General features: G+C 44.0%; 1 protein-coding gene across 1 annotated transcript in view; it reads right to left on the minus strand.

The window, feature by feature from the left end:
- LOC149287639 (coagulation factor VIII-like) overlaps positions 1-14810 on the minus strand; it is a 112449-nt gene that overhangs the window by 13535 nt on the left and 84104 nt on the right. The window contains exon 4 of the mRNA XM_089492657.1: positions 9605-9784. Coding sequence (XP_089348783.1) covers positions 9605-9784 — 180 coding nt within the window. The remainder of the gene's footprint in view (positions 1-9604; positions 9785-14810) is intronic.

Genomic DNA, 14810 nt, shown 5'->3' on the forward strand with positions numbered 1-14810 from the left:
GAAGAGGGCTCAGACTTACCTGACTAGGATCCGAGATCATCATAATAAACTTCACTTTCATTCCCACAAAATTGCTGAATGTTTCCAACAGTATTATTCGTCTCTTTATAATCTTCCTTCGGACTCGCGCCCTGGTTTCGATATTCACGCGGCCACCACTGATTTTTTGTCCGCACACCTTCCCAGAGTTCTCACTACGGAAGACAGTGCATTCCTTGAGGATCCGATTACTCTGTCGGAAATTGAATTCGCGGTTAAAAATTCCCCATCTGGTAAGAGTCCGGGACCAGACGGCTTCTCTGCCATCTATTATAAAAAATTTCTCCCAATCTTAGGCCCCCATTTCAACGCTATTGCCAGGGGTAAGCCCTTTGACCCTAGGGCGCTCGATGCTAGCATTGTGGTAATCCCTAAACCTGATAAGAATTTGGACCTGTGTAGCAGCTACCGGCCGATTTCGTTGATCAACGTTGATGTTAATTTGTTCGCTAAGGTGCTTGCCAATCGCCTCCGACCTCTTCTGCCTGGCCTGATCCACCCGGATCAGGTGGGGTTTGTGCCGGGGAGGGAGGCACGAGACAATACGATTAAGGTTGTTGACTTGTTGGGGCACGCTCACCACTCCGGCACCCCGTTGGTATTGGCCTCGATGGACGCCGAAAAGGCGTTTGACCGGGTCTCCTGGCACTTCTTGTTCCGGGTCTTGGAAGGTATTGGTTTAGGCTCTAGGTTCCTGACATGTGTGCGTGCCCTATATTCCTCACCATCTGCTCGGGTCACAGTTAATGGCATTCAATCCGATCGGTTCGTGCTCGCCAATGGTACGCGGCAGGGATGCCCCCTTTCCTCCCTTTTGTTCCTCCTAGTGGTCGAGCCCCTTGCGGTGGCGGTCCGTGCACACCCGGACATCTCGGGTATAACTGTCGCGGGTTGCTCCCATGTGATTTCCTTGTTTGCTGACGATATCCTGGTGACGTTATCTGATCCGGGTCGTTCCCTCCCCGCGCTGCTGTCGGTCCTTGATCACTTCCTCTCTATCTCTAATTACAAGATTAATTTATCCAAGTCCGAGGTGATGGGGTTCCGCTTGACCCCGGAACTTTCTCGCCATATCCGCACCACTACGCCCTTTCGTTGGAAGGACGACTGTATTAAATATTTGGGGGTCCTTATCCCTGCGGATTTGTCTAAGATTAAGGCTCTCAACTTTGATCCCCTCCTGAGCACCCTCCTTGCTGACTTGCACCGGTGGGCTTTCCCTCATGTGTCCTGGTTTGGGAGGGTTAGTGTTCTAAAGATGAACATTCTCCCCCGCTTTTTGTATCTTTTTCAAACACTACCTATCTTTCTTCCCCGCTCCTATTTCCGTAAATATCATGGAGCCTTTCTCCGCTTCATATGGAAGGGCAAGCCGCCTAGACTTTCTTTCGCTTATTTGACGAGCCCTAAGACGCAGGGGGGGATGGGTCTTCCCAATCTGGAACTTTACTGGCGGGCGGCCCACCTCCGGCGTGTGGTCGAGTGGTCTGTTGGGGCGAGTCGCCTCTGGGTGTCAGTTGAGGCTGCTGCTTTATCCTGCCCGATTGCTGTACTTCCTTATAACTTACAACTAGAATCCAATGAGAGTCAACCACGGTATAAAATCAAACAACACCTCTCTGGCATTAGAAACTTATCAGGGAAAAGAAAAAATGTCGGTGCGCTAAGCTAGTCTCAGGCTCAAATAATACAAATGTATAATATAAGGCCTACCAAACAGTGTGAGCATGCTGCAAATACAGTGTGTTGGCTGTACAATGTATACAAAAAACAAAATACTGTCTGCGCTTCTCACCCTAATAAAGTTGGCAACAAATATATAAACATAATATAAATGAGAGGTTTTGGTTATATGAATTGGCCAAAGCATAATTAAGCTCACCCGCCACGTCAAGGCACACTCTCAATAGGGTGAGATCCTACTCTCACCTCCTACATAGTGGGCACACAAAGCAGTTTATACTGCTACCAAAACCTTATTAATGTGTTGGGGGAGGTGCAATTAAACCTCCTCCCATTTAACCCCTGGACAGCAAGCTGCAACCAGACTGATGAGGAGCCAACAACCTCAAATATGTGCAAACAGGGAAAAGAAAAAATGTCGGTGCGCTAAGCTAGTCTCAGGCTCAAATAATACAAATGTATAATACCGTATTTGCTCGATTATAAGACGAGGTTTTTTTCAGAGCAAATGCTCTGAAAAATACCCCTCGTCTTCTAATCGGGGTCGTCTTCTAATCAGACCTCAAATAGAGTCTGATTAGGAGACTAAGATCCAGATCCCCCGCACCGCTGCAGGGGACCTGGATCCTCCTGTCTCACCCCCCCCCCATCATACACACACTTACCGGTGCTTCCTGCTGTATTGCCGGGGCAGCGGGTTGACGTCTACGCGATCCGCGTAGACAACGTCCGCTGCAGCCGGAAGGAGGTGTGGCTAGCAGCGGGGGTTGTCTGCGTCCGTCGCGCAAACCTTCCCCGACTGTCAGAGATCAGAGTTCCCCGCACCGGTGCGGGGAACTCTGATCTCTGACAGCCGGGGAAAGTATACGCGACGGACGCAGACAAACCCCCGCTGCCAACTCCACCTCCTTCCGGCTGCAGCAGAAGGCGACGTCAACCCGCTGCCCCGGCTGGAAGCACCGGTAAGAGAGGGCTGAGAGGGGAGGGGAGGGGAGAGTGTGTGTGTGTGTGTGTGTTAGTTAAATGGGGGTATAGGGTGTGTGTGTGTGTGTGTGTGTGTGTGTGTGTTAAATGGGGGCATAGGGCATTTCTGGAGTGGCGTTAAGGGGGCATTTAATAGAGCACTCTGCCTCCTGAAATGCCTTATACACCTATATGCCACTCTGCCCCATAATATGCATTTTAACCCCCTAAATGCCAGAGTGGCATATAGGGGTATAAGGCATTTCTGGAGGCAGAGTGCTCTATACAATGCCTTTTAACTCCCTTAATGCCACTCTGCCTCCTGAAATGCCTTATACCTCCCTATATGCCACTCTGCCCCATAATATGCATTTTAACCCCCTAAATGCCAGAATGGGATATAGGGGTATAAGGCATTTCTGGAGGCAGAGTGGCATATAGGGGTATAAGGCATTTCTGGAGGCAGAGTGGCACATAGGGGGTCAAAAGGCATACCATGGGGCACAGTGGCATATAGAGGGTTAAAAGGCATATCATGGGCCACAGTGCCATATTGGAGTGGCAAGCCTGGGGGCAGATGTGCGTAACTGGGGGACAGGTTGGAAAATACAAGAAATAAAAACAAAAAAAATATTTTTCTCAATCATAGCTTTTATTAAAAAAAATAGTTTACATGAATTAACATTTACTGGTAAAACTTTTTTCCTTTAGGGTCGTCTTATATTCAGGCTTTTTCTTTTTTTCCTAAGTTAATATTCAGATTTTGGGGGGTCGTCTTATAATCAGGGTCGTCTTATAATCGAGCAAATACGGTATAAGGCCTACCAAACAGTGTGAGCATGCTGCAAATACAGTGTGTTGGCTGTACAATGTATACAAAAAAACAAAAGACTGTCTGCGCTTCTCACCCTAATAAAGTTGGCAACAAATATATAAACATAATATAATGAGAGGTTTTGGTTATATGAATTGGCGTGGTTTTTGCTGATCTTTTTTTTGTTATTCCCTGGGTTTGGGGCAAAATTTGAAATGTGTTTCTAATGTCCCCCAACACATTAATAAGGTTTTGGTAGCAGTATAAACTGCTTTGTGTGCCCACTATGTAGGAGGTGAGAGTAGGATCTCACCCTATTGAGAGTGTGCCTTGATGTGGCGGGTGAGCTTAATTATGCTTTGGCCAATCATATAACCAAAACCTCTCATTTATATTATGTTTATATATTTGTTGCCAACTTTATTAGGGTGAGAAGCGCAGACAGTATTTTGTTTTTTGTATTAGAAACTTATCAACCTGCGTTTGGGAATTTCAATCTCAACTCAAGGCAAAGAACCTCCCACCACCGGTGTCTAATGAAATTAAAGGTGCCCGTGTGCACACACCGCGACGCCCAATGGCCGTGTCTCAGCTCTTCGTCCCACCCCTTTTAAGACGTGGGACGAAGAGCTGAGACACGGCCATTGGACGGTGCGGTGCTTGCACACCGGCCCCTTTAACTTCCTGAATGCCGGCCTCCACCCAGTGCCCTCACCAGACACCAGAAGCAGTGGTAAGTCGGGGGGGGTTATATGGGGGCTTAAGGATTTTCTGGAGGCAGAGTGCCCCATGATATGCCTTTTAATCCCCTTTATGCCACTCTGCCTCAAGAAATGATTGTAACCCCCTATATGCCACTCTGCCTCTAGAAATGCCTTTTAACCCCCAGTATGCCACTATGTCCCATGATATGCCCCTGGCATATAGGGGTATAAGGCAATTCTGGAGGCAGAGTGGCATAAAGGAGGTTAAAAGCATATCATGGGACAGAGTGGCATATAGGGTTTAAAAGGCATTTCTGGAGGCAGAGTGGCATATAGGAGGGTATAAGGCATATCAGGGAGGCAGAGTGGCATATAGGGGGTATATGGCAAATAGTGTGATTCGGGTATGTATAAGGGGTGCATGTGGGTAAAAGAGCTCGACCGCGAGATAAACTATATGGGGCTGGTCTCCAAGTGTTTCCAGGGCTATATATATATATATATATATATATATATATATATATATATGTTGTTTGACCTGGGTGGGTTGCTATATATATTAAGAGATATTTTAATTCGGATTTCTCAGAAATCCGGTATCAAAATCGTGAGTGGTGACAGACTACCTGGGGGGATACAGGCTGGATTTGGGGGTTAACTGATGCCTTGTTAAGGGGTGAAGTTAGTAAATCCAGAGGCCTGGTGCTATTAACCCTATCATGCCCACGAGCTTGGCAAGTAGCCCTGACAGTAATAGAGATATTCCACTCAATATTGTTGTTCCTCCGTGAGCATCAGCTCAGGACATACAGAGGTCAGATGAAGAGGAGGATATTTAAAAGCAAAAGTGACAATTTATTAATAATAAAAAATAAAAATAAAAAAAACAATATGCTCACAACAAGCAATCAAAGTTCCGTGCTTTGTTCGTGTAGTCCGTACTACTTCCGGGTGGGCGTATCGCCAATCTGCATGACGCGTTTCGCCCAATCAGGCTTCCTCAGATGCACTTTATTTATCTTTTGTTTATTATAATCTAACACTATTGGGAGAGAGAACTCATTATTTGTGTTTCTCTCTTTATATCTTAATTATTTCCTATTCATTTGTTTAACTGCTTCTATATCTTGTTCAGAATACTTTTTTCCACATAACCTTTCCGTTAATGTTTGTTTGTTGTTCATCACAAACCTTTTCATCAGAGCAACTTCTGACGATCCTCCCGGCCATGGAACTTCATTTAACCAAGGTAAGTTATGGTGGCTATCTCCATAGGGATATAGGTATGTTGGAAAAAGTTCAGAGAAGGGCTACTAAAATGGTTAACGGATTACAGGATAAAAAAACCTTCCCAGGAAAAGTGGATTTTAACATATATAGCCAGGAAGAAAGACGGGACAGGGGGATAGGATAGAAACATTTAAATACTCTAACCGATCACGAGGCATTCAGTGACACCGAACTCCCAGCTTTCTAATCACAATGTGATTAGTAAAATAAATAAAAAGAAAAAGAATAATAATAATAATGAAAAATTGTTAAAAAAAACCAGTAAAATGTAAAAATAATTTCCCACTGATGTCATCACCAGGGGAACCTTCAAGCTCCAAAATATATATATAAAAAAAAAAAAAAAAAGTAAAAAAGGCAATAAAATTAATATATACCGTATTTTCCGGCGTATAAGACGACTGGGCGTATAAGACGACCCCCAACTTTTCCAGTTAAAATATAGAGTTTGCGCCGTATAAGATTACCCCTCGTCCCAGTATACAACAACCAGCCAATCACGGCAAGTGATGTACCTTACCGGTGATTGGCTGGTTGTTGTATACAAAGCCTGCTTGGATTGGGTGGGTCAGCTCTCCCTAACATATGCCTGTCCACACACACATGTATAGACATACACTGCCCTCACACACCCCTTCCTTTACACACATATACATGTACACACCAGCTTACAAACACACATATACACATACACTGCCCTTAAACACACCTGTCCATACACATACACTGCCCATACACAGACATATACATACATACACTGCCCTTACACACACATATATATATATATATATCTACACATACTAACATATGCCTGTCCATACATACACATTTATACACTGCCCTCACCACACACCCCTGCCTTTAAACACACACACACATATATATATATATATACACGGTATATATATATATATATATACACACACCAGCTTACAAACATACAAATACCTACACTGCTCTTACACACACCTGACCATACACATACACTGACCATCTCACACCAACATATAGACACATACACTGCCCCTTTCTCCCCATCTCTTACCTTTCTCATCCTCTGTCTTCCATCCAGTTGTGGGAGCGTGAGGTCTGTCATTTCAGACCTCTGCTTTACTGCTCCCTCATCACTACGCGCCGGCAATTGATAACGAGCGGCGGGACATGACATCATCAATAGCCGGCGCGTACTGATTAGGGAGCATGGAAGCCGAGGTCTGAAGTGCCAGACCTCGAGCTCCCTAATGCTGGGCTAGTTAGAGGGAGGTCGTGATCTCCCCGACCAGCCCTGCTCATCGGGCGCCCGCTGATCAGGGCTAGTTGGGGAGATCACGATCTTTCAGCTACCTCGGCGCGGCCCTGAAGACCAGGGGAGGCAGCTTCTCCGCTCGCTCTTCCCCTAGAGATTCCGGTCCGGCTCGGTAAGTAAGTAAGTATACCCGGCGTAGAAGACGCCCCCCGACTTTTGATTAGGTTTTCACGGGTTAAAAAGTCCTCTTATCCGCCGGAAAATACGGTATCTAAAAAATATTTTTGTGAGCAAGTCCTAAATTAGCGGTTTAGCTTAAAACTATTCTCGCATGGAAAGAGTTAAAATACTGGCATGTTAAATGCCCATGGGGTGTCTACTTTTAAAAAGTGTATGATTTGATGGGGTAAGTTGAATTGGCCGGGTTCAACAATGTCCCAATTAACACAGGGGGAAGGAAGACCACACGTCTAATTTCTAATTAGAAAAATGCACACGTCCGAAATGTGGCCTTTTAGTTCCCAAAAATCCGACGATGCATGTGGGGTATCACTGTACTCAGGAGATGTTGCTGAACACATATTGGGGTTTTGTGTGACAGCGACATATACCAGGAGCTGTAAATTCATACCTAAAGTAGGTGTGTCGGGGAAAATACACACAAAAAATACTACTGCAAACTTTGAAAAATGCTGGTGGTAAAATGTGTGCATGCAAAGAGTTAAAATGCCAGCATTTGAAACACCCTGGGTTGTCTTGTTTTCAAAAATATATGGCTTTATAGGGCACACTGAAATGGCCAGGCTCAAAGATGTACCAAATAGGGCATGGGCAGTGGCTCACCAAATGCCAAAGTTCAACATTGAAAAATGTGCATGCCCCAAATGTGGCCCTTTTGCCCCCAAACAGCCAAGTAGATGAGCTCGGGAGATGTTGCTGAACACATATTGGGGTGTTTTATGACAGTGACATATACCAGGACCTGTTATTTCATACATGAAGTAAAATGTGTCCCTTACGAAAAATTACTGCAGTTTTTTCTGAAGTAATACTGCAGTTTTTTGGACATGAAAAAACTGCAATACTGCACTTTTACTGCAGTATTACTGCACATTTACTGCATTTGTACTTCACTGTACTGCAGTTTTACTGCAGTTAGTTTTGTAAGGAAGTACAAATGCAATAAAGCTGCAGTACATTGAAGTACAACCGTAGGTTTGCAATATAATGACGTAAAAGTGCAGTAACGTGCCGTAATACTGCAGTAAAAGTGCAGTATTGCAGTTGTTTCATGTCCAAAAAACTGCAGTATTACTTCACAAAAAACTGCAGTAATTTTTCGTAAGGGTGAAAAAATAAATGCAAAAAAATGACTACCACAAAGTTTGACAAAGACTGGTAGAATTAGTGCATGGAAAGAGTTAAAATACTAGCATTTGAAATACCCTGGGGTGTCTAGTTTTAAAAAATATATGGTTTGATGGGGTAAATTGCATTGGCCAGCTTCAAAGATATCCGAAATAGCACATAGAGGGAAGAATTACCAGATTTGGAAAAAATGGTTTTTGAAATAGCAAAATGCTACCTGTACTTATTGCCCCATAACATGCAGAAAAAAAACCATAAAAACATTATTTCTAAATGCAGGACAAATAGCAGGTTTTTTCATTACCTTTTATGATGAGTAAAATATTTTTCAAGTAAAAGTTAGAAAAAGTCATTTTTTTCTAAATTATTTGCCCTATTTTTTACTTTTAAAAGTAAATAATATGATGCAATCAAAACAATACCATCTAACCCTTTCCATGCACTAATTCTACCACTAGCATTTGTCAAACTTTATGGTAGTCAATTTTTTTTTATTTTATTTTTTCAGACACGTTGTACTCCAGGTATAAATTTACCACTCCTGGTATACGTCCCTGTCAAACAACACCCTAATATGTGTCCAGCAATATCTCCTGAGCGCAGTGATACCCCACATGCATGGGTTTGTTGGGTTATTTGGGAGGTAAAAGACCACATTTGATTGGCAGATCAGTGATTTCAGTCACTGGTGTGTCGTTTAACCCACCGATCTCTGTGATTCACTGTTAATCACGGGATCGGGAGCCTGTAATGCCCGTACATGTACGTGGTAGCGTTTTTTGCCATTGATCGGGGGCATTGCAGTCTGTGCCCACGTCCTATATTTGGGACATCTTTGAAGCCAGCCAATTCAATTTACCCCATCAAATCATACAGTAGGCACTCTATGGGCATTTATAATGGCAATATTTTAACTCTTCCCATACGGGAATGTTTTGGGAAGATATAATTGTAGGACTTGCTCATCAAAAACTTATATATATATATATATATATATATATATAGATAGATAGATAGATAGATAGATAGATAGATATATATATATAAATTTGCACTTTTTGGTGACAGTAGGGAATTATTTTTTAATGTTACCATATATATATATATTTATTATTTTATTTTATTTTATAACTTCCGATCGCCGAGATCGGCAGTTTAAACAACAGAATACATTACAGGCCTCTGGGGCATTGCAGGTTTGCCTCAATGAAGAGGCAGCCTGGAATGCCCCTCACCAGATTTGCATCTTGCTCGGGGGCGTGTTCTTCAGGGTACCTTTTATGAAACTGTATATTTAACCACCTCACTATCTGAGTATTTTATTTTATTATTTATATCTGCACGGATCCTTTTACAACCTTGCTGTCATATGATCTCTTCACAACTCTGAAGAAATTGTTGCACTGATATAATTCATAAACATACAAATGCACAAAAACATATGTTGTACACTGAAATTCTTATGCATCAAATGATACATCTTTACATGCAACTCACCTGCATTCGCCCATCTGATCCTTGCACAGTCTCCCAGAAATTACCATCTTTGCTGAAGCTAAGTGAAAAGTGGGTAATGAACATAGGAGTAAATGCAGAGCGTGCACCCTGTGTTATTACTCCAGTCACCTTCATGTTGTGGCCGATGTCCAATTGAAGCCATTCACCAGATTTGTCCAGCTATAGAAAATTTAAAATTATTCCAGGTGGGTGGAACAACAAAAGCAAATATTATTTGCTAACATAAGCTTTACATACAAACTAGAGATGTTGCTATATCTACACATTGGTTTGGCAACTTCCCCCAATTACAATAATACCCCATATGCATAGTTCTAGTTTGTTGTTTGTAGTTTGGTTTGATTTTGTTTATCTGTTGCTGTATCACAATTTGGTGGAGACTACAAGTAAGCAGTTTGGATGATCTGTGGGTATGAAGGTGTACTACTGCAGTGTGTGTCTATACAGTAAGTTCAACATCAGTGCACTACCTATTACCAGGCCCGGACTGGGACAAAAAATAGGCCCGGGCATTTGAGACTGAGCAGCCCATTTTTATTTATTTATTTATTTATATGCCAGAGATGCCACTGTGCCCCCTGATATCCCTTATACCTCCTATATGACACTCTGTCCCGTGATAGAAAAACTGACAGCGCTAAAATAGGTATGAAAATATATGCTTTAATAAATAGACAAAAAAAATAGATAATACATAATACAATATCAATATATATATATATAAATATATGGACAATACAAGCAATAAATCAAATATTACAGCAATCAAAAAAAAATTTAAAAAAATTCAAGAATGCACATAATTAATAGATCCCGAAAAAATTATATCTGCCCACCAGGGGTTAATATATCAACAGAAGAAACATGGGGCAAATAAGCAAAAAAATAAAGATAATACTCCAGGCTAAGCTTACCCAGTGGTGCTTATTTGCCCTGTTTTTCTTCTGTTGATATATTAACCCCTGTTGGGGCAGATGGAAGTGAAGTAGTGGAAGTTGCGCACTAAAATCCAAATTCCCCGCAGCACTGCAGTGGACCTGGATCCTCTCTCGCAGCCAGTCACAAACTAAGAAACTCAGACCACGCCAACTGAATTGCGGCGCTCAGCCAATCCTCTAGGCTGAGCAATGTGACTAAAAAAAGTCATCATACACGGGACCCCTGAAGCCACAATCTAGTGCCACAAATCCTTTTTAATAAGATACGCAGGTTGAAATAAGAGTAAATAACACAATACCTTTACTTTTGCTGGGCCTAGAATGTTTTGACCTCTGAAGTGACAAATTCAGGAGGGCGTTTTATCTCTGGATAAGTAAAAATTAAATAGTTCAATTTAATCCTACAGAAAGTAAAGAGCCAGAAAACAGATGACTAAATACACATCAGGACAGGCTCTGCCACCCAGTCAGTCACACACACACACACAAGGACAGGCTCTGCCACACCAACACCTAAACACAAACACCAGGACAGACTCTGCCACACTGACACCCGCATCCGGAGGGTTTCCACGGACGCTTTCCCTTTGATTTAGGTGATGGCCGCAGCTGGCTCTCTTGTGTATTGATGCTGCCAGCCCCCACGTGTATTTATGCACTCAAGAGAGCAGCCCCACTTTAGTATTGATTTATGTGATGCACTGATGCCCCAGCCAGCACTCGCTTGTGAATTAATGCCCCCACACCCTTGCGTATTGCCCCGTCAGCCAGCCCTACATTGTGTATTTATGCCAGCCACCCCCCTTAGTATCAAATCAGACCTGGCACTCAGACCTGCCTAGGACCCAGATTGGAAGAATAGGACTTGCCATCTTTGGCCCCAAAACAGCCCGCCTGTGGCATCTTTGGCCCCAAAACAGCCCGCCTGTGGCATCTTTGGCCCCATAACAGCCCGCCTGTGGCATCTTTGGCCCCAAAACAGCCCGCCTGTGGCATCTTTGGCCCCATAACAGCCCGCCTGTGGCATCTTTGGCCCCAAAACAGCCCGCCTGTGGCATCTTTGGCCCCAAAACAGCCCGCCTGTGGCGTCTTTGGCCCCAAAACAGCCCGCCTGTGGCATCTTTGGCCCCAAAACAGCCCGCCTGTGGCATCTTTGGCCCCAAAACAGCCCGCCTGTGGCATCTTTGGCCCCAAAACAGCCCGCCTGTGGCATCTTTGGCCCCAAAACAGCCCGCCTGTGGCGTCTTTGGCCCCATAACAGCCCGCCTGTGGCATCTTTGGCCCCAAAACAGCCCGCCTGTGGCATCTTTGGCCCCAAAACAGCCCGCCTGTGGCATCTTTGGCCCCAAAACAGCCCGCCTGTGGCATCTTTGGCCCAAAAACAGCCCGCCTGTGGCATCTTTGGCCCAAAAACAGCCCGCCTGCGGCATCTTTGGCCCCAAAACAGCCTGCCTGTGGCATCTTTGCCACCAAAACAAGGCTGTTTTGGTGGCAAAGATGCCACAGGCGGGCATCTTTGCCACCAAAACAGCCTGCCTGTGGCATCTTTGCCCCCCTTACACATCCATGCTATCACACACACACATATTAATTCACAAATATTTACTCACTAATTCACAGATAATCCATTCACTCATTCAGATATTCATACATTGATACTCATTAATTCCCTCATTCAGACACTCATTTACATATACTCATTCACAAACATTCATTCACTCACTCCTTCACAGATACTCATTAATTCACTCACTCAATCTCAAACACTCCTTCATGCAGCCTCCCCTTACCTGAACAACTGAAGATTTAAAGAGTACGTGCCGCTCGGCGCTCGCAGAGCAACCTGTTCTTCTGCACAGGAGGAAGCAGATGCGCAGCAGGGTCATGTGACGTACGTCATGTACGTCACGTGATTCTTTTGGATTCCTGCGTCCCCGGCATCCTCGGCTAGCCAGTAAGTAGCGGGCCCCCGTGGAATTAATCGTGGGGGTTGCACGGGCCCCCTAGAGTGGCGGGCCCGGTCGCAGCTGCTGCAGGGTTAAGGGGCAGGTGCCCCTTTTGCCCTGCGTTATAGACGGCCGTAGAGGCCCAGTCAGTCCGGTCCTGACTGGGCCTATTTTAAGGTAGGGGCTTGGAGCTGCAGCTCCATCAGCCCCTAAATCAATCCGGCCCTGCTGCGGCCCGGCCCACCGGGCAAATGCCCGGTGTGCCCGATGGCCAGTCCGGGCCTGCCTATTACTTACAAATAATGTGTCTATACTAGACATTTGCAAATGGACAAAAAACGCTTTGGACTAATTTTTTCCGTCTGCTTTCACTCTCTTTCACACTCTCTAAATATTTCTTCAGGTTCTATTTTTTTGTTCCCCTTCGCTTCTATCTTCAATCAACTATCATCACCGAAAACTGAACTAAGTTAAATTTAGGGCAAAATGACAACCTTTTGGTGACGTCCCCTACACCGGTTGGACAATCGGGAAAAGGACGTCACTGGAAGCTTCCAACAGGTTATCTCCGCAGAGATGCAGACGAAGATAGCAGATTGAAAATGTAAGAGAAGAGAGAAAAGAGAAGAAAAAAGATAGAAGATGTATAAGCGGTAGGCAGAAGTGAAAGTAGTCAGCAGAGAAGGTAGGGAAACATTTAGAGAGCATGAGAGAATGAACGAGAGTGTGTAAGAGTGTGAGTGAATGTGGGCCTACGCATTTTGGACAAAAATTTGGCGTTTTTTGTTGGCCTCATTTTTTCTGGCTTCTTACGAATCGTGGAATTTACCAAAATTTGATAAACTTGCAATTTGTACAAATCCAAATGCACAATACCCCATATAATCAGGATGAAAGACCTGGTGAAAGAGCTGGCACAGGCTACTACTAACCAGCAAGAAACAATTAGGATGACATCCACCTAAATCAGCAGTGTTTTAGGGTCACTACCCATGACCTATGAGTCAACATATGACTCATAGCTTTTATGAGGAGGTGAGCTCAAGACTGGATCGGGGTGAATCTCTGGATGTCGTATATCTTGATTTTTCCAAAGCATTTGATACGGTGCCACATAAAAGGCTGGTACATAAAATGAGAATGCTTGGGCTGGGGGAGAATGTGTGTATGTGGGTAAGTAACTGGCTCAGTGATAGGAAACAGAGGGTGGTTATTAATGGTACATACTCTGAGTGGGTGACTGTTGCTAGTGGGGTACCACAGGGGTCAGTTTTGGGTCCTATTCTTTTTAATATATTTATTAATGACCTTGTAGAGGGATTGTATAGTAAAGTATCAATCTTTGCAGACGATACTAAGCTCTGTGACGTGGTTAACACAATAGAGGACAGTGCACGATTACAAATGGATCTGCATAGGTTGGAGGCTTGGGCTGGGATGTGGCAGATGAGGTTCAACACAGATAAATGTAAGGTTATGCACATGGGGAAGAAAAATCCAGGCTGGGAATATGTATTAAATGGGAAAACACTGGGGACGACTGACATGGAAAAGGACTTAGGAGTTTTAGTTAACAGTAAATTTACCTGTAGCGACCAGTGTCAGGCAGCTGCTGCTAAGGCAAATAAAATCATGGGGTGCATCAAAAGGGGCATAGATGCCCACGACAAGGAAATAATTCTACCACTGTACAAGTCACTAGTCAGACCACACATGGAATACTGTGTACAGTACTGGGCACCAGTGTACAAGAAAGATATAGTGGAGCTGGAGGGGGTTCAAAGACGGGCAACCAGAGTAATAAGGGGAATGGGAGGACTACAGTACCCAGAAAGATTATCAGAATTAGGGTTATTTAGTTTGGAAAAAAGACGGCTTAGGGGGGATTTAATAACTATGTATAAATATATAAGGGGACAGTACAGAGATCACTCCCAGGACCTATTTATACCCAGGACTGTATCTATAACAAGGGGACATCCTCTACGGTTGGAGGAAAGAAGGTTTCTACACCAGCACAGACGGGGGTTCTTTACAGTAAGAGCGGTGAGATGGAAATCTCTGCCAGAGGAAGTGGTAATGGTAAACTCAATAAAAGAGTTCAAAAGGAGCCTGGACGTGTTTCTTGAAAGCAATAATATTACAAGTTATGGATATTAGATTAATAGGGACAGAACGTTGATCCAGGGATTTATTCTGATTGCCATATTTGGAGTCGGGAAGGAATTTTCCCCCTGGTATGGGGCAATTGGCGTCTGCTTCATAAGGGTTTTTTTGCCTTCCTCTGGATCAACACAGTAG

This window comes from Sceloporus occidentalis, unplaced genomic scaffold, assembly GCF_023333645.1.
Source record: "Sceloporus occidentalis isolate IW3139 unplaced genomic scaffold, rSceOcc1.0.p SCAF_58, whole genome shotgun sequence".
Lineage (NCBI taxonomy): Eukaryota > Metazoa > Chordata > Lepidosauria > Squamata > Phrynosomatidae > Sceloporus > Sceloporus occidentalis.